At 40.8% G+C, this 22,197-nt stretch overlaps 1 protein-coding gene across 2 annotated transcripts in view; it reads left to right on the top strand.

Moving 5' to 3' along the window:
• CERS6 (ceramide synthase 6) overlaps nt 1-22,197 on the top strand; it is a 294,482-nt gene that overhangs the window by 99,870 nt on the left and 172,415 nt on the right. For both annotated transcript variants that reach the window (XM_007539315.3, XM_007539314.3), the window contains exon 3: nt 1,038-1,168. In XM_007539315.3, the coding sequence (XP_007539377.1) occupies nt 1,038-1,168 (131 nt within the window). The remainder of the gene's footprint in view (nt 1-1,037; nt 1,169-22,197) is intronic.

The following is a 22,197-nucleotide window of genomic DNA, read 5'->3' as shown; positions in this document are numbered from 1 at the left end:
GGTCGGATGAATTTACCTTCCCAATGGTAATATAAGAGAGTCCCTTTTCCCTCACAACCTCTTCAGCAGTTGGTGTTTATGTCTTTCCTAATGTATGATATTTGTACAGGTGTATAGTGGTTTCTCCTTGTTGTCTTTATTTGCATTTCCCTGATCATCAGTGACTTTGAGCATTTTTTTTTCATATACCTGTTGGCTTTATCGATCTCTTTTTTGGAGAAGATTCTGCCCATATTCCTTCCCACCCTGAACCCCCAGCCCTCATCTCAATGGGGTTGTTTCTCTTTTTATTGTTGAGTTTGGTGAGTTTATTGTATATTTTGGTTATCAGTCCTTTGTCCAATGTATGGCACACAAAATTTCTCTCCTACTCTGTGATATTATGGTAGTGGTTTTCTTTCCTGTGTAGATAGACAGGAAAGAAGAGGGAAGGAGAGGGGGGAGAGAAAGAGAGATGGAGAGAGAGAGAGAATGAGAGGGAGAAATGGAGAAGAAAAGGAGAAACATCACAGCACTGAAACTTCTCTCTAGCGCAGTAGTACTTCCATACTGTATCCCAGGGTCTCGAACTTGGCTCAAGCACGTAGCAAAGCAAATGCCCTCTCAGGTGAGCTAACTATACCACCCCTGGTATCTCAAATTGAAGTGAAGTACTTTCAAATTATTTCCTGCTTCTCTGTCCCAAAGTGGTAAATGAGTATAATTTTTTTTTTCCCAAGAAAATGAAATGTTTGAGCAAATTCACTACTCAACTCTTTTTGCCTGAAGGTTATTGGAACTGACTCAGCCAGCTGGCTGTTCTATCAAATCTTACTTGCTCATAAAAAGTGCAAATACTAGAGAAAGACCCATATTTTCATCATTGCTTCATAATGATACTTTTTCCTGTCCTAAGTGGTTCTATACATTTATTATTTGCAGCTATTAGAAAGCCCAGTGGCAAATACAGAAGTCTTGATAGCACCCCTAAATATAAACTCAGGTAGATCTGTTTCTGGTGCAGATGAAAATGATTTTCCTGATACCTTCTTTTGTAGCATCCTGATGAGAAGAGGCTGGAAGGCCTCTCTAAGCAGCTGGACTGGGATGTTCGCAGCATCCAACGCTGGTTTCGGCAAAGACGCAACCAGGAGAAGCCGAGCATACTGACCAGGTTCTGTGAGAGCATGTAAGTTGCTGTTTTCACTTTATTTTTTGAAAGAAAACTTTCCTAAGTCCTCCTGTGATCCCTGAGGTGAAAATAATAACTCTCTGCTCACCACAGCAGTCCCTCTAAAGCAAACCATCTAGTGGGGAAAAAATATCAAAAAAGGGGGGGGGGGAGAGGTTGCACTTTTTGAGAATTTCTGATTTCCACTTTTGATGCAGAAAATGAAATCTGTATCCTAATGGAGTCCCCGAATGTCGGTAAATTGCAGGGACCTTCAATGGTATTTTTACCCAAACACTTAGACATATAGCTCAAGAGATCTGTAGTTTTATAGTTTTAATTTTAGTAGAGCTTTTTCAAGATGTTCTTCCCATGATAAAAAACTGAGATACTGGTACACATTATGAAAAGGTCATGATGATGTCCTGTATTTCTGGAGATGTAAGAAGCAGCTTTATAATTTTCCTACATAAGTTCAGCGAAGCATTGCTCGAAAGTGGGGAGAGGTTGAATAAAAGTCTCTTCTACTTATGGTCTGTAAATTATATATCGACAAAGGTGTTAGTACAAATTCCCACAGAGAACTCTTGTAGCACAGTGATATTGTGAAGTACTGACATTCAGCACATTTATGTTTAGGAAAGTTAGAGAAATATTGCAGTTAGTAAATCCTCAACAAAGGGAAGATTCTACCCCTGTTTTCCTTATTCCATTTTATCTTTATTCCCTGACATGTGAATTTGACTGTTTGTAACCCCTTTGGGATTTTCCTAATTTAAATAAGTGTGCTGTCAGTGGAACCACCTTTCTGGAAGATTCTTTCTATTTAGGATTAAAATGGTATCTTTCAAGTTTTGCTTAAAATTAGGCCAATTAGGCATTTTAGCATTTACAATTCAAATGTTAGAGCAGAAACTAGTGGTACTGTAGATAGAAGGGATAGGCAGAGAACTATCACTATGTCCTAAGATTAGAATAATATGGAACTTGTATACAGGAGGTCAGTATATTAGAAAATATAGGAGGAAAAACAGTATATTAAATCTGAAAATTCTATTTTTTTTTTGCCTCCAGAGTTATCTCTGGGGCTTAGTACTAGCACTATGAATCCACTGTTCCTTGTGGCTATTTTTTCCCCATTTTATTGGATAGGACAGAAAGAAATTGAGAGAGGAAGGTGAGGTAGAGAAGGAGAGAGAAAGAGAGACACCTGTAGACCTGCTTCACTGCTTATGAAGTGTACGTCCTGCAGGAGCTGTGGGGCTCAAACCCAGTTTAAGGTTCTTATGCTTAGTGGTATGTGTGCCACCGACTAGCCCTAATCCCTTTACTATAATTCAATATAGTAGCAGTTTGGGGAAGACAGACTTATGCATCTAGGCTGCTGATCAAATAAAATTTCTTTCTAGCCTTGCCACATTTACAAAGGGCCTGGTTACCATGATCGAGCTTTTGAGCTCAGCATGGCTGAGTGCTCTTCTTTCCATGTCTGCCTGCAAAAACTCACACTCATCATTCCCTTCTCCCACTCTCTCGACTGGTAGCACAATGCTTCCTCTTCTTATACTACACTGAATCTACATCAGTTTTTACATAAGTGTGCATAGGAATCAGTCACTCAAATCTTGTTATAATGCAGGTTCCGACTCAGTTGTTATAGATGGTAGCCAAGGAGGCATTTTTTAAAATCACCATATTGAGGAGTTGTTGATTGTATATATATGATTTCACATGTTAAGAATGCTAGATGGCACTGTAAAAACACATATACTGGTCCTTAGAACACACTTTGAGGAACAGCGACGCAATAGCGTTAGTGTCTGTGTTTTCTCCTTGAACTCTGCTGACCCTTGTATGCACACCACAATCACTAGGATAATCGTAGTTAGAGTCAGTTAAAAATGTTTCTGAAATATTTCTAGAGGCATGGCAATGTGCAATCACAGTAGGAGAGGGGAGGGAATAAAATATCAATATTATATTTTCCCTTGAGAAGCTCATCAATAATCTTGAGGTGATAAGTAAGCACTCTCTCTCTTTTCTCTGTGTGTATGAAAGAGAGAGAAAGAAAGTCAGTCTTAGAATTAAAAAATAGACATGTGCACCCCATAGAGAATTTTGATCCATACCTCCAGAGGGGAAGATGTTAGGGAAAGATGACCAGAGGGTTCTGAACTCCAATTCCATCAGGACCTGGAGAGAGAAGTGGAAAAAAGGACATTCGTATGTGGTAGTGGGTGTAGGTTTGACATGGATGGGAGGAGAGGGCAGGACTGTGAAGGAAATGGGCTAATATGGGGCCAGGCGGTAGTGCAGAGGGTTAAACGCAAGACAGGAGTAATGATCCCGGTTTGAGCCCTTGGTTCCCCACATGCAGGGGTCGCTTCACAAACGGTGAAGCAGTCTGCAGGTGTCTATCTTTCTCTCCCCATTTCTGTCTTCCCCTCCTCTCTCAATTTCTCTCTTTCCTATTCAACAACAATGATAACAATAACAAGGGAAACAAAAGGGAAAAAATAACCTCCAGGAGCAGTGGATTCGTAGTTCAGGCACCAACCCCCAGCAATAACCCTGGAGGCAAAAAAAAAAAAAAAAAAAGAAATGGGCTAATATATATAAAGATAGATAGATAGTTATAATAGTCAACCCACATCTGTGATCTTGGGAGAACTACTGAAGTTCCCAAAAGAAGGGAATGGGGTCTCAGAACTCGGGTTGAGAATAGTGTGGAGTTATGCCTTTGCTGTCCCATAATTTTGTAAATCAATATTAAATCACTAATAAAAATAAACAAGCATGTGTTATGTGTTTGTACTGACAGCCTGTAATTAATGATTAAAAGGAAACATCACTTGTGGGTTAGGGTACTTAGGGGTGTTACCTGGACTAGAACTGAGTCATCAGTACCAGTGATTTTTTTAAAAAATATTTATTTTATTTATTTATTCCCTTTTGTTACCCTTGTTGTTTTATTGTTGTAGTTATTATTGTTGTTGTCATTTTTGGATAGGACAGAGAGAAATGGAGAGAGGAGGGGAAGACAGAGAGGAGGAGAGAAAGATAGACACCTGCAGACCTGCTTCACTGCCCGTGAAGCGATCCTCCTATAGGTGGGGAGCCGGGGTTCGAACCGGGATCCTTATGCCGGTCCTTGTGCTTTGAGCCACCTGCGCTTAACCCGCTGCGCTACAGCCTGACTCCCGATTTTTTTTTTTATTGACACTAGGGTTATTAGTGGGCACGATGTCAGAAAGATAAATCCCTTGCTCCTAGAAGCCATTCCCCCGCCTTCATTTGATAGGACAGAGAAATTGAGAGGAGAAGGGGAGCTAGAAAGGTTTAGAGACAGAGAAACACCTGTAGTATTTGCTTCACTACTCATGAATTACCCCCTGTAGGGGGGGTTAGTGGGGGCTCATGGCAACATGTGCACTTCATTGGTTCGCCACCTCCTGGCACCCATCACCAGTGATCTTTGACTGTGATCTTTGACAAAGAAGACTGTGTTGATAACTTTGATTTGAAATGACTCTTCTCTAGCTTCTGAGTCGTCACTACATTTTCTTGCCTCTCTGAGGACATTTGTTAACATCCACTATTCTGCATATCCCCTGGGCTCTTCTCACAGTATACTTCTTCTTCTAGCGTTTGCCCTTCTTCCGTAGCCAGTCAACAGCGTCAGGTTGAGCCTGATGTAGAGTTTCGAGACCTCCTTTGAATCTGGAGAGGTGGCAGTCGTTGACCATGTGGGTCATAGTCTGTCTGGAGCCGCAGGGGCAGTTCGGGTCGTCTCTGGCTCCCCAGCGATGGAACATAGCGGCGCACCGGCCATGGCCTGTTCCATAGCGATTGACAGTATACTTCTCCCGATTTACTCTTTGAGTTCTTGTTTTTCCCCTTCTACCTTCCACCCTCTGTTTGGAAGTTTCTTTCCTCTTACCCACTTCTTCTCCAGTCATATGTCTAATGCAGATGTTTCTTTGAAGACGTTACTGTGCTATTTCTAACAGCCAACTTTCTTCTTCTAGCGTTTGCCACAGCCAACGGAACTGTGCTTCTACTCCAGATTTTGGTTTCTTTTCTTTTCTTTTCTTTTCTTTTCTTTTCTTTTCTTTTCTTTTCTTTTCTTTTCTTTTCTTTCCTTTTTTCCTCTCCTTCCCTTCCCTTACCCTCCCCTCCCTTACCCTCCCTTCCCCTTCCTCTCCCCTCCCCTCCCCTTCCTCTCCCCTCCCTTCCCCTCCCCTTCCTCTCCCCTCCCCTCCCCTTCCTCTCCCCTCCCCTCCCCTTCCTCTCCCCTCCCCTCCCCTTCCTCTCCCCTCCCTTCCCCTCCCCTTCCTCTCCCCTCCCCTCCCCTCCCCTTCACTCCCCTTCCTCTCCTCTCCCCTCTCCTCCCCTCCCCTTCCCTTACCCTCCCCTTACCCTCCCCTCCCTTCCCCTCCCCTCCCCTTCCTCTCCCCTCCCCTCCCCTTCCTCTCCCCTCCCTTCCCCTCCCCTTCCTCTCCCCTCCCCTTCCTCTCCCCTCCCCTTCCTCTCCCCTCCCTTCCCCTCCCCTTCCTCTCCCCTCCCCTCCCCTCCGCTTCCCCTTCCCTTCCCTTCCCCTTCCCCCCCTCCCCTTCCCTTCCCCTCCCCTTCCCTTCCCCTCTCCTCCCTTCCCCTCTTCTCTCCTCTCCTCTCCTCCCTTCCCCTCCTCTCCCCTCCCTTCCCTTCCCTTCCCTTCCCTTCCCTTCCCTTCCCTTCCCTTCCCTTCCCTTCCCTTTCCTTTCTCTCTTTCTTTTTTGCCTCCAGGGTTAGTGCCTGCACTACCAATCCACTGCTCCTGGAAGCTACTTTTTTGTCCCAGGGTGAAAATGTGCTGTCTCCACTTTCTGCTGCTTTAGAAGATACACTTTTTCATATAGCCTTTGTTAAAAAGCACTAATATCAGAGCTGGTGAAATAGCTTGTTTATGAAGCAACCCAGGTGTCCAACAACAGATGAGTGGCTAAATTGTGGTGTATAGATACACAATGAAATACTACTCAGCTAATAAAAATGGTGACTTTACCTTCTTTACCACATCTTGTACGGAGCTTAGAGAAATCATGTTAAGTGAGTTAAGTCAGAAACAAAAGGATGAATTGGGATAATCTCACTCATAGACAGAAGTTGAAAAACATGATCAGAAGGGAAAACACTAAGCAGAACTTGGACTGGAGTTGGCATATTGCACCAAAGTAAAAGACTTTGGGGTGGGTGAGAGGGTTGAGGTCCTGAAATATGATGGATGAGGAGGACCTAGTGGGGGGTTAAATTGTTTTGTGTAAAACTGGGAAATGTTACGCATGTGCAAACTATATTTTTTTACTGTCAGCTATGAACTATTAATCCCCCAATAAAATAACAAAAAAGAAATAGGCTGTTTGCAATGTGCAAAACTCAGGTTTAATCCCAGCATTATTGTATCAAAGGAAGCTTGAGAGCTATGATCTGTTTTATTCTCTCCCTCTGTCTGTCTCTATATTTAAAAAAATGAAAGGAACAAAGCACTAATCTGTGACCAGGGAGAGAGTGAATCTTTTTTTTTTTAATTTCTTTATTGGGGGATTAATGTTTTTACATTCTACAGTAAATATAATAGTTTGTACATGCATAATATTTCTCAGTTTTCCACATAACAGTACAACCCCCATGAGAGTGAATCTTTAAAAATGCACTGGAATTACATACCTGAGGCCCTAACAGCCCCAAGTTCAGTCCCTGGCACCATAATCCAGAGTTAAGGAGGGATATTACATTTGACTTGTATTTAGGCATATCCCATTGACTAGAAAGATGTCCCATGTGATAACCAAAATATATAGCACAAGGAATATTTACAAATATTTAACGCATATTATTTATAATTTGTTTGGATAAAGTTTGCTGTGTGTGAAGCCAGTATAACCCAATATTCCCTTTGCCTTAGAAAACCTGTATTAGAACTGACACTGAGTAAAAACTATTTCCGAATGCTGCCATGTTTGGATGCCTCTGTTCAGTGATAAAAGATTGAACAAACTCTAGGAATTTTTTGAAATGCTAACTTTATTCCTGCAAAGAAGCCTTGAAATTGTCTTAATCCATGACTTCTTTGAAATAAGGATAATTAAGAAATACAAAATTAGTGTTCCAACCAAGCACCAGCATGCTAACACTTGGTCACTTTTTTATTTGGTAACTGTTTTACTTGGATAAGCCAATAGTATGTATAAGAAAATTCAATAAGAAAGTAGAGTCTGATAATAGGGAGAGAAGCACAATGTCATCCAGAAAGCAATACATTAATCTCATATATTTTTGTTTCAGATCAGTGATCTAAGGAAATTGTGGGTTGACTTATAAACATTAAAAAAAATTTATTTATAAAAAGGAAACATTGAGTAAACCATAGGATAAGAGGGGTACAACTTCACACAGTTCCCACCACCAGAACTCCGTATCCCATCCCCTCCCCTGATAGCTTTCCTACTCTTTAACCCTCTGGGAGTATGGACCCAAGGTCATTGTGGGATGCAGAAAGTGGAAGGTCTGGCTTCTGTAATTGCTTCCCCACTGAACATGGGTGTTCAGGTTGATCCATATATAAACATCTTTTAACCCAGCTAAATGTTTGCAAAAAGACCCCTGGATAATTAATTGTAAAATGTTTTAGAATCTTTCACATATTTCACACTCATGATAAAAAAGCAAATGGTTGCACAATAAACTTAGTTTTATTTTTCTCTTTTTAAAAATTATTTATTTCCTTTTTTTGCCCTTGTTGTGTTAATGTTGTAGTTATTGTTGTTATTGATGTTGTTGTTTTTGGATAGGAAAGAGAGAAATGGAGACAGGAAGGGAAGACAGAGATGGGGAGAGAAGGATAGACACTTGGCAGACCGCTTGTAAAGTGACTCCCCTGCAGGAGTGTCACTTTACTGTGTCGCTTATTCACAAAATTTCCTCTACACTGCAACTTGACATACAAAGCAGAACCGAGCACCATCTGCTGGCCAGCAAAGAAACCTAAAACAGGTGGTTTTGTAAAACTAGAAAAATGCTGCCTCTGCACACCATGGTGACAGTCAGAAACATGATGATGCAAATCCAGAAAACTATCACCAGAGAAAGAATTTAGGAATACACTGCCAAGAAATTTGAAGAAATACAAAGTTCTTAATTTCATATGGAGAACTATATTAAAAATGAAATCTATGACTTCAAAGAGTCACTTGATAAGAAAACGGAGAACTTGAAAATGGGATTACAGGGTGTGAAGGACACTTTGCATGCACTCAAGTTTCAAATAGCAAGTGAAGGAAGTAGACTTACCTATGTAGATGAAAGAACATCAGAAATTGAAGACTAACTGGCAAAATTCTTTGACTTTAGAGGAGGAGGAGACAATTAAAGCTTTAAGATAAGTGAGACAACTCTCAAGAGATTTAAGACTCCATTAGAAAAGCCAATATCAGAAATACAGAGTTCTCAGAGGAAGAAAGGAAGGGGGGCAGAAACCATATTCAAAGAAATAATAATGGAAAAATTTCTAAATGTGGGATGTGATATGGTCAGAATGTGGATACTCAAGAAGCAGAGAGAACTCCCAAATTCTTGAACTCAAATAAGCCAATACCATGACCCATAACTGTGAAATTATCAAAAGTCAAGGACAAAGAATAACTTTTACCAGCTGACAACAAAATGAAGAAAGTTACCTGTAAAAGTATCATAGTGCAGGAAAACCATGGACACTGAGAGAGAGAGTAAAGTGGTTATGTTCAGGGTTTTAAACGACAACAACTGCCAGCCTTGTATACTTTACCCTGCAAAACTATCATTTGGGTATGAAAAAACAGTCAAAACAGTATCAGACATCCAGAATCTAAAGGAGTTTGCCACTATCAGATGTACCTTTGTCATACCGAAGGTGCCACAGAGAAAGTAACAAGGAACATTTAAATCTCAAGTAGGTGATACACAGTAAAACGGACCCAGGAAGACAAGTCATAGAAATATGAGACAACTTTAAAATATTAAGGGAGGAAAAATAGGGGCTGTTCAAGCAAAGAGTGGTGAGACAAGAGCAGTTTTAAAGAAGTCTTTTAGATGTATTTACATGTAACTTATCTATATATAAATTATATGATACTTTTATAACACTTTTGTGCATAACGCATTCAAATGTATACAGCCCTCTATGTCTTTTTAAATGATGTAACTTTCTGTTTTTTGTTTTTTTTTTTCCTCCAGGGTTATATCTGGGGCTCAGTGCTGAAACTATGAATCCACTGCTCCTGGTGGCCATTTTTCATTTTTATTGGACATGACAGAGAGAAATTGAGAGGGGAGAATAATAAGATAGACAGGGAGAGAAAGACACCTGAAAACCAGCTTCATTGCCTCTGAAGCTCCTGGGGGCTCGAACCCCGATCCTTGTGCAGGTCCTTGCACTTGGTACTATGTACCGGGTTGCCGGGCTCCAATGATGTGTAACTTTCTTTCTAGTACTTATATCTGTTACCAAATGACCTACATCTGTGTGAATAACTATGTTAGTTTTGTTCACTGTGAAATGTGAAGAATTGAACCACAAAAACTTGCTTCTTCTTCTAGCGTTTGCCCTTCTTCCGTAGCCAGTCAACAGCGTCAGGTTGAGCCTGATGTAAAGTTTCGAGACCTCCTTTGAATCTGGAGAGGTGGCAGTCGTTGACTATGTGGGTCATAGTCTGTCTGGAGCCGCAGGAGCAGTTCGGGTCGTCTCTGGCTCCCCAGCGATGGAACATAGTGGCGCACCGGCCATGGCCTGTTCGATAGCGATTGAGGAGGGCCCAATCATAACGTGCTAGGTCAAAGCCGGGTTGACGCTTGCAGGGGTCTGTGATGAGGTGTTTGTTCTTTACCTCAGCTGACTGCCAACTCTGTTTCCAAGAGACTGGAACAGAGAAGTTCAGTGTAGGCGTAGGGGACCAGATTGGGTGACGAGACGTCAAGCGTTGGACAGGGTGGGCGAAGGTATCCGCGTATATTGGCAGGTCCGGTCGAGCGTAGACGTGGGAAATGAACTTAGATGATGCTGCATCCCGACGATCGACCTTCCCGTGGTGCATCTCGTGAGTACCCATTCATTGGGGAAACTGACGATCCTTCCTAGCAGACTGAATCCACATGGATCCCAATCACTTTCAAAGCCAGCAACAAGCAGCTCCTGACAGCTTTCAAGCTGTTGGTCCTGCTCTTCGAGTCCTCCAACTTAATGTTGAGGGGCTGTCCTTTGCCAAACACGTTCTTATTGGTCAATTGGCGATACAGCATCAGGCAGATGTTATCTGCCTACAAGAAACACATATAGCAGTCGATGAAAAACTTGCTAAGAAGAAGAAGGAAAAAAAAATGTCATAAAGACTTTGTGAGAACTTTAATTGTAATTCCAGGTGGAAAGAGGGGAGAACTGCAGTGGGGAAGGGCACAGGACTGTGGTGGGTGTGGTGTGAAACAATGACATTGTAATATTATGATCTTATATATCACTATTAAGCCACCAATGAAAATAAAAATTAAACTTGGAACAAAATATTGGACAAGCTCTTAATATGTAAAAAAAAAAGTGTTGAATTATTTTGTTGCTGTTGTGTTTCATTAATACAAAACAGCTCCTGGATAGAAGAACAGTTTCCATCATTCGAAGTACTTGGTTGAAAACCACCTATTTTTTAAATTAGGTTGAACCAGGGTTAGTATTAGTGGTCAAGACTTTTGTTTTAAATAGTCTTTATTTTGTGAGTTGTCCTTCGGATAATTTTTACTTTGGAACACGGGTCAGAATACTTTTCGTGTAAATGGCCAGAAAGTAAATATTTTAGACCACACAAACCTTGTTGCAATGAAACTCTGCTCTTGCAGTTTGAAAACAACCATGGAGAAAGCAAATGGACATGGCAGGGTTTCAACAAAATCTTATTTATGGAGACTGAAATTTGAATTTCTCATTTTTCACGTGTCATGAAACATTATCCTGCAATTTTTTTCCCCTACTACCATTTGAAAATTGAAGAACTATTTTAAAACTATGGACTTTACTAAAACAGATGGTAGACAGCATTTGTCTGGCAAGCCATAGCTCAACAAACCCAACTTTTCAGATTATAATACTATTAGCAGTACTTTTCAGAGTTTCAAGAGAGATAATGTGATCTTATAGCACCAGGCATAGTCATCCATTATGTAACAGAAACATTAGAATATTTCTGATGGCCTAGGAGGTGGCATAGTTTCTACAGCATTGGACTTGGGAGCATGAGTTTAACCCCAGGCATCAAAACAGAACATTAGCTCTGTTGTGTTTGTTTGTTTTTCTTTCTCTCTTTTCTCACTAAAAACTACAGATCTTTTTAAAGATAGTTTTGTGGGGGCTGGGTGGTAGTGCACTGGGTTAAGTGCACATGGCACAAAGCGCAAGGACAAACCAGCACAAGAATCCCTGTTTGAAACGTTAGCTCTCCTGCTGCAGGGAGATCGCTTCAAAAGTGGTGTCTTATCTTTCTCTACCCCTCTCTGTCTTCCCCTCCTCTTTTGATTTCTCTCTGTTCTGTCTGTCATCAATAACAACAACAAAATGAAAAAAAAAAAAAAAGGACACCAGGAGCAGTGGATTCATAGTGTATCACTGAGCTCCAGAGATAATCCTTGAGGCAAAAAAAAAAGTCCTCTAATTAGCATACCCATCCCTAATATTTCTGGAACATGGTGCCATGCATTTAACTAAACTAGACTCTCATTTTGAAGTTTATAGTCACAAGGCAGTATCACTTTAACTATAAAATTTATGAAGACTGATGAACTGCACTATAGAGAGTCTATGGTTTTTTTTTTTTTCCCTGAATAAGATTTTGATCCATCCCTCTTCTATTCTCAATCAATATAGGTGGAAATTGAACTCAGGTTTTCCATCAGGATCAAGCCTCTCACTTTCCTTGATAACATATCATAAGGGCTTTAATTCATGTGCACTGACTAATTAAGGAAAACATATTTTCCTAAAAATATCAGAGAGGCTGTACTTTGGTCAATCTGACTGCATAGTTGGTAATGCTAGTCACTTTTTTGGGGGAAGATGGGTGGTTTTATCTTTTGTTTTTCTCCTTTTATTGGGAGGATTAATGGTTTACAGTAGAAACAGTGGTTGGTATATGTGTAAAACTTTCTCAGTTTTTTGCAAAACACTCTTATCTCCCATCTATGTGCTCCTTCACTATCATACACTGACCCAGCACCTCCCTGAGTCCTTTAGTTTGATGCAATACACCAAATACTTTTATGTTCTTATCTTACAACTTATGCTATCCTATGTTCATCCTTCTCTTTTTGGCTTATCTCATTTAATAGAATTCCTTCAAGCTTGATCCAAGATGAAGTAAAGCAGGAGATTTCATCATTAGTAACAGCTTAGTAGTATTCCACTGTGTACATGTACCATGTCTTACTCACTCAGCTCTTGTTGGACACCTAGGCTGCTTCCAGGCTTTGGCTATTAAGAATTGTGCTACTAGCATTAATTCCCCAATAAAGAAATTTAAAAAAAAGAATTGTGCTGCTGTGAATATAGATGTACACAGATTTTTTTTTTTTTGATGGGTGTGCTTGACTCCTTAGGATATATCTTCAGGAGAGGAATTGCAGGTTCATTTCTAGCCTTCTGAAAGTCTCCACATTGCTCTCCACTGGAGTTGGGCTAATTTACATTCCCACCAGCAGTGCAGAAGGGTCCCCTTTACCCTTACAATTTGTCCAGCACTTGCTATTACTATTTTGTTTCCTGATATATGACATTCTTACAGGAATGAAGTGGCATCTCATTGTCTTTACTTGCATTTTTCTAACAATCAGTGACTTGGAGCATTTTTTCATGTTTGTTGGCCTCTTGGATCTCTTCTTTGGTGGTGAATGTTCTGTCCCTGTCCTTTCCACACTTGGAGATGAAGTTATTTGTTCTTTTGTTTCTGAGTTTGGAGAGCTTTTTATTTGTTTTGGTGATTAGCCTTTGATCTGAAGTGTGACATGTCAAGATCTTCTTTCCTTTTGTTTTGGTGGTGGTTTCCTTTGCTGTGCAAAAGCTTTTAATTTGATCTAGTCCCATTGGTTTATTTTTGTTTTTTGTCTTTCTTGCAGTTGGACTTGTGTCATTGAAGATGCCTATACAATTGAGATGGAAAACAGTCCTGCTAATGTTTTTTTTTTCCTAAATATTTGACAATTTCTTGTCTAATATCCAAGTCCTTGATCCATATGGAGTTTACTTTTGTATTTGGTAAGATGTGATTGTTCAGTTTGGGTTCCCTTGTCAAAAATTAAATGTCCATAGGTGTGGGGGCTTATTTCTGGGCTCTCAACTCCATTCCACTGGTCAGTGTGTCTATGTTTGCTTTAGTACCTGGCAGTTTTGATGACAGTGGCCTTAGAGTATTGTTTGAGATCTGGGAGAGTGATACCTCCAGTTCTTTTCTTTTTTCTCAAGATTGCTTTGCCAATTCTAGGTCTGATTTCAGATAAATGATAAATGTTTGTAGCATCTGTTCTAGCAAGTCACTTCTATTACATTCATTTTTTAAAAGATTCTTTTTTAATTTTTTAAAAAATTTTTTATTTAAGAAAGGATTAATGAACAAAAACATAAGGTAGGAGGGGTACAACTCCACACAATTCCCACCACCCAATCCCCATAACCCACCCCCTCCCATGATAGCTTTCCCATTCTCTAGCCCTCTGGGAGCATGGACCCACGGTCATTGAGGGTTGCAGAAGGTAGAAGGTCTGGCTTCTGTAATTGCTTCCCTGATGAACATGGGCGTTGACTGGTCGGTCCATACTCCCAGTCTGCCTCTCTCTTTCCCTAGTAAGGTGTGTCTCTGGGGAAGCTGAGCTCCAGGACACATTGGTGGGGTCTTCAATCCAGGGAAGCCTGGCCGGCATCCTGGTGGTATCTGGAACCTGGTGATTGAAAAGAGAGTTAACATACGAAGCCAAACAATTTGTTGAGCAATCATGGATCCCAAGCTTGGAATAGTGGAGAGGAAGTGTTAGGGCGGTACTCACTGCAAACTCTAGTGTACTACTGCTTTCAGGTATATATTTTGCAGTAGTTTATGGATACGTGTGAACATATGCTCTCTCTCACAGAAACTGGTGTATATCTAGGTTATGGGACTTTGTTAGAAAGTGAACTACCTGAGATGAAATTAGAGTGTACTATAAATGAAAGGTCTCACCCGAGTAATGAAGCTGAAGGGTTGTCATTCCACATGTGAAGTCTCTGGACACAGTCTGAGGTAAAGCATGTTGAGGTGGCCATCGTTGCGTTGGTTAGATTGTGGTCGGCAGATGCAATATTATTTGGTATGGATTGGGAGAGGCATGCGGGAAAGTGGGCCCTATCCAAGGGTTCCAGGACTGGGGGAAGTAGAGGCACTATAGTGGAGATGTGAGGTTCCTGCTGTCTTAGGGTTCAAAAAGACAATCGATAGTTAATGTTATCATCACATTATTTGTTAATTGGGTTAACTTTGAAAAAATATATTTATTATTAGATGAAGATTGAAATTGAGAGGGGAGGGAAAGTTAGAGAAGAAGAGAGAAAGAGACACCTGCAGCTGTACTTTGTCAAGCTTTCCCCCTGCAAGAGGGGACCAGGGGCTTTGAACCCGGGTCTTTGGGCACTGTAGTATGTGCACTTAACCAGGTGTGCCACCACATGACCCTCTATTACCTTCATTTTTCTAAAGGCTCTGCAGATATTGTTTCAGCAACTGTATTTAACATGCGATCAGATGGTGATGAAAACAAGAGTATAGGCAGGAATAACTCAGCTTACTGGGGCCTAATATTTATCTTTTGTCGGCAGTGTATAGTCAATTTGCCAGTTCTCTCTTTTATCTATTTTAAAAATTACTTATTTATTGGGGCCTGAGCCGTGGTGCATCCAGTAGAACACACATGTTGCAATGTGTAAGGACCCTAGTTCAAGTCCCTAGTCCCTACCTGTAGGGGAAGCTTAACAAATGGTGAAGTAGTACTGCAGTTAATCCTTCCCCTTCCTCTCAACTTCTCTCTGTTTGTATCCATAATAAAGAAATGAAAATTTGTGATCTGGGAGGTAGTACATTGGATAAAGCACTGGACCCTCAAGCCAGAGGTCCTGAGTATAATCCCCAGCCACACATATACTAGAGTGATGTCTGGTTCTTTCTGTCTCCTCATATCTTTCTCATTAATCTTAAATAAAAATAAATAAAATATTTTTAAAAATTTTTTTTTACTTAAGAAAGGATTAATTAACAAAACCATAGGGTAGGAGGGGTACAACTCCACACAATTCCCACCACCCAATCTCCATATCCCACCCCTCCCCCGATAGCTTTCCCATTCTCTATCCCTCTGGGAGCATGGACCCAGGGTCATTGTGGGTTGCAGAAGGTAGAAGGTCTGGCTTCTGTAATTGCTTCCCCTCTGAACATGGGCGTTGACTGGTCGGTCCATACTCCCAGTCTGCCTCTCTCTTTCCCTAGTAGGGTGGGTCTCTGGGGAAGCTGAGCTCCAGGACATATTGGTGGGGTCTTCAATCCAGGGAAGTCTGGCAGGTATCCTGATGACACCTGGAACCTGGTGACTGAAAAGAGAGTTAACATACAAAGCCAAACAAATTGTTGAGTAATCATGGACCCAAAGCTTGGAAAAGTGGAGAGGAAGTGTTAGGGAGGGTACTCACTGCAAACTCTAGTGTACTTCTGCTTTCTTACTTTGGTGCCATACTCCAAACTCAGTCAATTTCTGCTTTGCGTTTCTACTTCTTCTTTTTTTTTTTTTTTACATGCATAACATTCCCCAGATTCCCATTTAACAATACAACCCCCACTATTTCATTCATCATTTTTCATGGACCTGTATTCTCCCCACCCACCCAATAAAATATTTTTTAAAAGAAATGAAAATTTAAATATGTTACGTATTTCTTAGGTAAAAAGAAATATGTACATTACTACAGTAGAGGTTTGTTAGAACATATATGATGTTCATTAAAAATTGAGAAGTCCTGAGTTGGGTGGTAGCGCAGCAGGTTAAGCGCATGTGGTGCAAAGTGCAAGGACCGGCATAAGGATCCCGGTTGGAGCCCCCAGCTCCCCACCTGCAGAGGAGTCGCTTCACAGGCAGTGAAGCAGGTCTGCAGGTGTCTCTCTTTCTCTCTCCTTCTTTGTCTTCCCCTCCTCTCTCTATTTCTTTCTATCCTATCCAACAATGAAGACATCAATAACAACAACAATAATAACTACAAAAACAATGAAAAACAACAAGGGCAACAAAAGGGAAAATAAATAGAGAAAATTATTTAAAAAATTGAGAATAAACATTCCAAGTCCTACCATCAGAAACTATTTTTTACTGCCTGCAAAGTATTGTATTCCATATATGTGCTTGCATGCTTCATCATATTTGAACTCTGTTCTTGCCCTTCTTGAGACTATTTTATAGAACCTGCTTTACTAAAATCTAGTGTTTTTCAGAGGGTAGGTTGAAATTCCAGATTGGTGTGGCTCATAATAATTGTGAACTGAGGCAACTTGCAGATGTTTGAGAGAGGTGTGTGTTTTATTGACTATTCCGCTACTGATTAGGTCAGCTCAGCAGTTTTCAGTCTTCATCTGGTGCTTCTGACAGATGAAATCAAGCGTAAGTAAATTTGTGATATGTCTCCTAACAATGGAAGAATATATTCTTGGTTTTCACAGTGAAGCTTAGTAGAATTGATAGCACAACGTAGTGGTGTGTTTGCGTGTGCATGCACACACGCTTGTACATTTGTACAGAGATTGAACCCTAGAGCCAGGCAATTTCAGTTCAGATCATCTCTCTAATAAGAATCTGTGGGATATTGGAAAGTGTTGTTTATCACCTTGATCTTCAGTTTCTTTGTCTGTAAAATAGACACATTGTGTCTCTCTCTACTCTGTAAGGTTGTTTTGAATGGTAAATAAGTAAATACATACTAGGTGCTTAGAAAGGTGTTTTTAGCATAATAAGAGAGTGGTGCATGCTAGTTCCCATGAGCATCAACTCATCTGTTATTAGGCAAATTGTTGTTGTTGTTGTTGTAGTTATTATTGTTGTTATTGATGTCGTAGTTACTGGATAGGACAGAGAGAAATGGAGAGGAGGGGAAGATAGGGAGAGAAAGACACCTGCAGACCTGCTTCACCATTTGTGAAGCTACTTCCCTGCAGGTGGGGAGCCAGGGGCTTGAACCCAGATCCTTCCGCTGGTCCTTGTGCTTTGCACCACATGCACTTAACCCGCTGTGCTACCGCCTGACTCCCATTAGGCAAATTCTTAAGCCTGAGGAGGAGTCAATAGCTTGTAGACTGTCACACAGTGTACTGAAAGTACAGCCCCCAGAGCCATAGGTACAATTACAAACACAAAGATGACTTGTTTTTGTCATTTGTAGAAGAGAAATTCAAGCAGAGCAACTTCTCAATTTAGAATAAAACTTTTATTCTTTGAACCCCAAGGAGAGGCAGAATCTGTGTGGCTTTACAGAAACACCAACTTGGGCTTTGCTTCCATATATATATATATAAAAAAAGATACAAAACCCATCTGAGTTCAGAGCCTGGGAGCCTTTGGCTTACTGCTGTGCAAGTGATGTGACAGAGTGGTTGAGGAAAGGTGTCCTACTTCAGCAGGGAGCCGTGCTCACTGTGCCTCTAGAAGCCAAGGCTTTTGAAGCACTACAGGAGACAAGTCAGAACACACAGTGAATATCTTTGAACCACAGAGATTTAAAGTTTGCCTAGGTGATTCTGAGGAGGACACAGCTGTCTGCACCAGGAGGGAGAGAGGAATAAAAACTGGAGCTCTGTGGTGCTGGCTTTTGTAAAGCCAAGTCTGCTACAGCCAGAGCAGTCCATCAGTTTTAGGAGATCAGCATGGCTTTAGGTTTGCTGTTAAATGTAGTATTTATAGTGGCTACCATCTGCGTGCAAGTGAAGTGACTAAGAAGGCAGTTGATCTTGAACAGACTTTGCCCAGTAATATCTACAGCATAGAAAAGGCCCACCTCACAAGATTTGTTTATGATCTTCTCTTGAGGAAGTATAGGTCAGTAGACCTCAGTATGATTATAATTTCTGGGTGCAAAATGAGTCACCACACATGCAAATTCCTTATGTATGCTGAAGCTTACCTAGCATTCCTTAGTAAGAGAAATGACTTTCTTCTAGAACCTTCATAATCTTTCTTTTAGGTCTCCTTTTCTCTGTGGGTGCATAGTGGCAGATGAAGGAAGGGCTGGAGTGAGTAGGAACAGTGGAAGTGCTCTTCTACTTAGGCCAAGCCCAGACATTGTGTTGAATGTTGGGACACTGAAGCACAGTGGAAAACAAGTAACAATTCCTCAAAAGTAGGGGAATATTGTATATATTATGTCTTCTGAGATCAGGTATGTTTTAAAGATTTAGTTTTAAAGATTTAGTTTTATTTATTGCATGTGTGAAAAGAGTCTCACAAAAAATAGAAAAGAGACAATGCAGGGGGTCGGGCAGTAGAGCAGCTGGTTAAGTGCACAAAGATCCTGGTTCGAACCACCTGCTCCCCCCTACCCTCCGCTGCAGGGGGGGTCTCTTCACAAGCAGTGAAGCAGGTCTGCAGGTGTCTATCTTTCCCTTCCCCCCACCTGTCTTCCCCTCCTCTCTCAGTTTCTCTCTGTTCTATCCAACAGCAATGACAGCAGTGACAACAATAACAATCACAACAACAACGATAAAACAACAAGGGCAACAAAAGGGGAAAAATAGCCTCCAGGAGCAGTTGATTCATGGTGTAGGCACCAAGCCCCAGCGATAACCTGGAGACAAAATATATAATTAAAATAGATTTTTAAAAAATTAAAAGAAGAAGAAAGAGAGAGAGAGAGAGAGACAGCACAGAGCAACAGTCAGTACACATGGCATCTGAAAATTCAGTCCCAGTGGCTCTAAGGATCGAATTGAGCTGTTTCTTCAGTATACTTTCAAAGAGGCTGTTGTTTTTCTTACGTTTTCCACTGAAATAGTAGTCTATCCCTTTATCTCCAGTTACTGATGTTAGTTCTGTAGATAGGTCCATCTTGACCTGGTTTTAGCTCTTAACTGATTTTCATTCGGATATAGGCTATGAATTTGCATATATCCCTTCAGATTTGATTGTCAACAAAATGTAGTTTTATTTTGAATTATGAAATGCTTTCATGAATCCTAGCTGACTCAACTCTCTTTTGTATTGAAGTCTAAAAGCTTCTTTTGCTTTGATACTCTGTTTCTCTTTCTGCCCAGCAATTGCTGATCTAGTCAGTAACTGCATTCTGAGCATTTACTACATGCTGGTTATCAGACGTTCCAGATAGCAGGCGAATAAATAGTAGGTCTCTGTACTTTTGCCCTCTAACTCTTAGTTTTCTCTTTTATGTAATAGAGATAATCCTAAAAACCTCAAGAGTTTTTAATGATTAATTAAATTAATTCCCATGAAGCACATATTCTAATGCCCAATACACAGTAAGCATTTGGCAATGTAATGAATTTATGTGTTAAGAGTTTGACAGAGTGAATTAAATTCCTTGTCTAGTCAAAGAATATCATTCTAAGTAAGCTTACTACCTGTCCTAGAGTTCCACATCACCACCGTGCATTTCATTTTGGGTTTATTTCTATTAAATCTCTAAATGCCTGAAGATGTCATTGTTTGGTAAGTTTGATGTAATGGCTTTTGTTCAAAAATCAAAATGTATTATTTTAATGAATCCTTTCTCTGCAAAGAAAATCTTCTTCAGTGAGAACATAATTTTTGGGCTTTCTGACTTTCAAAGTGGCGTGTAATCTACAACTGTGGCTTTTTTCTTGTCTGAAGCAGCAGGATTGGGTCCTTCCGATGGAACTAAGAAGCATAGTGTTGGCAAAGTGATCAGGACACTTGGGGAACTGGGATGAAGGGTTCAGGGCATTGGCAATCCCTGCCCCTCTCAAAAGTCTACCGACTTACTCAGCATCAGTTTCTTTCTTTTAAAATTTTTTTTCAAAGATATTTATTTGTTATTGGATAGAGACAGAGAGAAATGGAGAAGGGAGGGGGAGATAGAGAGGGAGAGAGACAGAGAGACACCTGCAGCCCTGCTTCACCACTTGTGAAGCTTTCCCCCTGCAGGTGAGGACCGGGGGCTTGAACCCAGGTCCTTGTACACTGTAATGTGAGCACTTAACCAGGTGCACCACCACCTGGCCCCAGCATCAGTTTCTTAAAACTTAGCTTTAACAGAGTAGTACTTCAGATTGAAACTGAGCCATAGAGTTTTGAAAACATATGACCCTTAGACTTTGACAGTTCTTTAATAAACATGAGTTGCTATTCTACTAACAATCACTATTAATAATAGCACTTTATCAGTGCAATAGGAAAGGACCTATTTGGGGGCCAGGCAGTAGCACACCAGGTTAAGTGCACATGGCTAGAAATGGAAGACCAGCATAATAATCCTGGTTTGAGCCCCCAGCTCCCCATCTGCAAGGTGGTTGCTTCACAAGTGGTGAAGCAGGTGTACAGGTGTCTGTCTCTTCCCCTCTCTGTCTTCCCCTCCTCTCTCAATTTCTGCCTGTCATAGACAACAAGAACAACAGCAATAACAATAACAAAATGGAGAAAATGACCACAGGAGCAGTGGAGTCGTAGTATAGGCACTGAGCCCCAGCAATAACCCTGAAGGCAAATAATAATAATCATAAATTAAAAAATAAAGTCTTCTGTATGGAATCACTTCTTTAATATGCCAGCTTTTCTGGGGCCAGGCAGTGGCACACCTGGTTAAGCACACACATTACAGTGCACAAAGTCCCTGGTTCAAGCCCCTGGTCCCCGCCTGTGGGGGGAAAGCTTCCCAAGTGGTGAAGTAGGGCTGCAGGTGTCTTTCTGTCTTCCTCTCTCTCTATCTATCTCCCCCACTCCTCTCAATTTCTCTCTATCTCTATCCAATAATAAACAAATAAAAATATTTTAAAAATATGACAGCTTTTCCTAAGTCAAGAAGATTTATGAAAATCCATTCATTTTGAAGTATTATAGTTAGGTGCAGGTGCCAAACTTGCTCCTGCCCTTTCTGTGTTGCTACCACCCCCATTTGGAGCACTCTGACCGTATCCAATCTACTTGCCAAATATCTAGCCAGCTGTCAAGGGTCATTTTGTTTGCTCTCAACAAACCTTGGACGTTTACTAAGTGACACATCAGTGAAAGCACTGTGTTTTGTGTCTAGTGGAGAATGGACATATCAAACAGGTCTGTATAGCCTGTGTGACCTCACCTATTTTATGGAGGCATATTAACTCCCACTTTCTTTTTCCCAAGTAGAATTAGTCATTCTCTCTTCTGTGTGCTTTTTTTCATAATAACATTTTTCATTGCTCTTTGTTTTTATTTTCTATTTTATTGCCACCAGAGTTACCGCTGGGGTTCAGTGCCTGCACAAGGAATCCACATCTCCCAGTTGACATTTTCCCTTTCTTTTATTTGTTAGGGCAGAGGGATATTGAGAGGGAAGTAGAAGACAGAGAGGGAGAGAGAAAAAGAGACACCTTCAGCATTGCTTCACTAGTTGAGAAGCTACCCCCATGCAGGTATCTGTATGCTCAACCAAATATTTGTAATAAGATCATCGTAGTTGGAGGATGAATGCAGTATTAGGAATTTTCTTAAGGGAAAGTTATGCCATGTTTATATGAATGACCCGGTAGATGAATTAATTTTTTTTTCTTTAATGAGTGAGGAGAAAAGGGATGTGTCAGTTCTTAACTGGGGGGAGCTGGGACATAGCATACACATGCTTGTATTCAGAACAAGAATAATTCATCCTTGGATCTCACTCAGACAGAAGTTGAAAAATACTACTATAATGCAGCCTGCCTTCCCTGGACAGACAACCTCACCAATATGTCGTGGAACCCCACCTCTCCAGAGTCCCACCCTACTAGGGAACG

The sequence above is a fragment of the Erinaceus europaeus genome, chromosome 18 (assembly GCF_950295315.1).
Source record: "Erinaceus europaeus chromosome 18, mEriEur2.1, whole genome shotgun sequence".
Classification (NCBI taxonomy): Eukaryota; Metazoa; Chordata; class Mammalia; order Eulipotyphla; family Erinaceidae; genus Erinaceus; species Erinaceus europaeus.
This window is presented reverse-complemented; position numbering and strand designations above follow the sequence as displayed.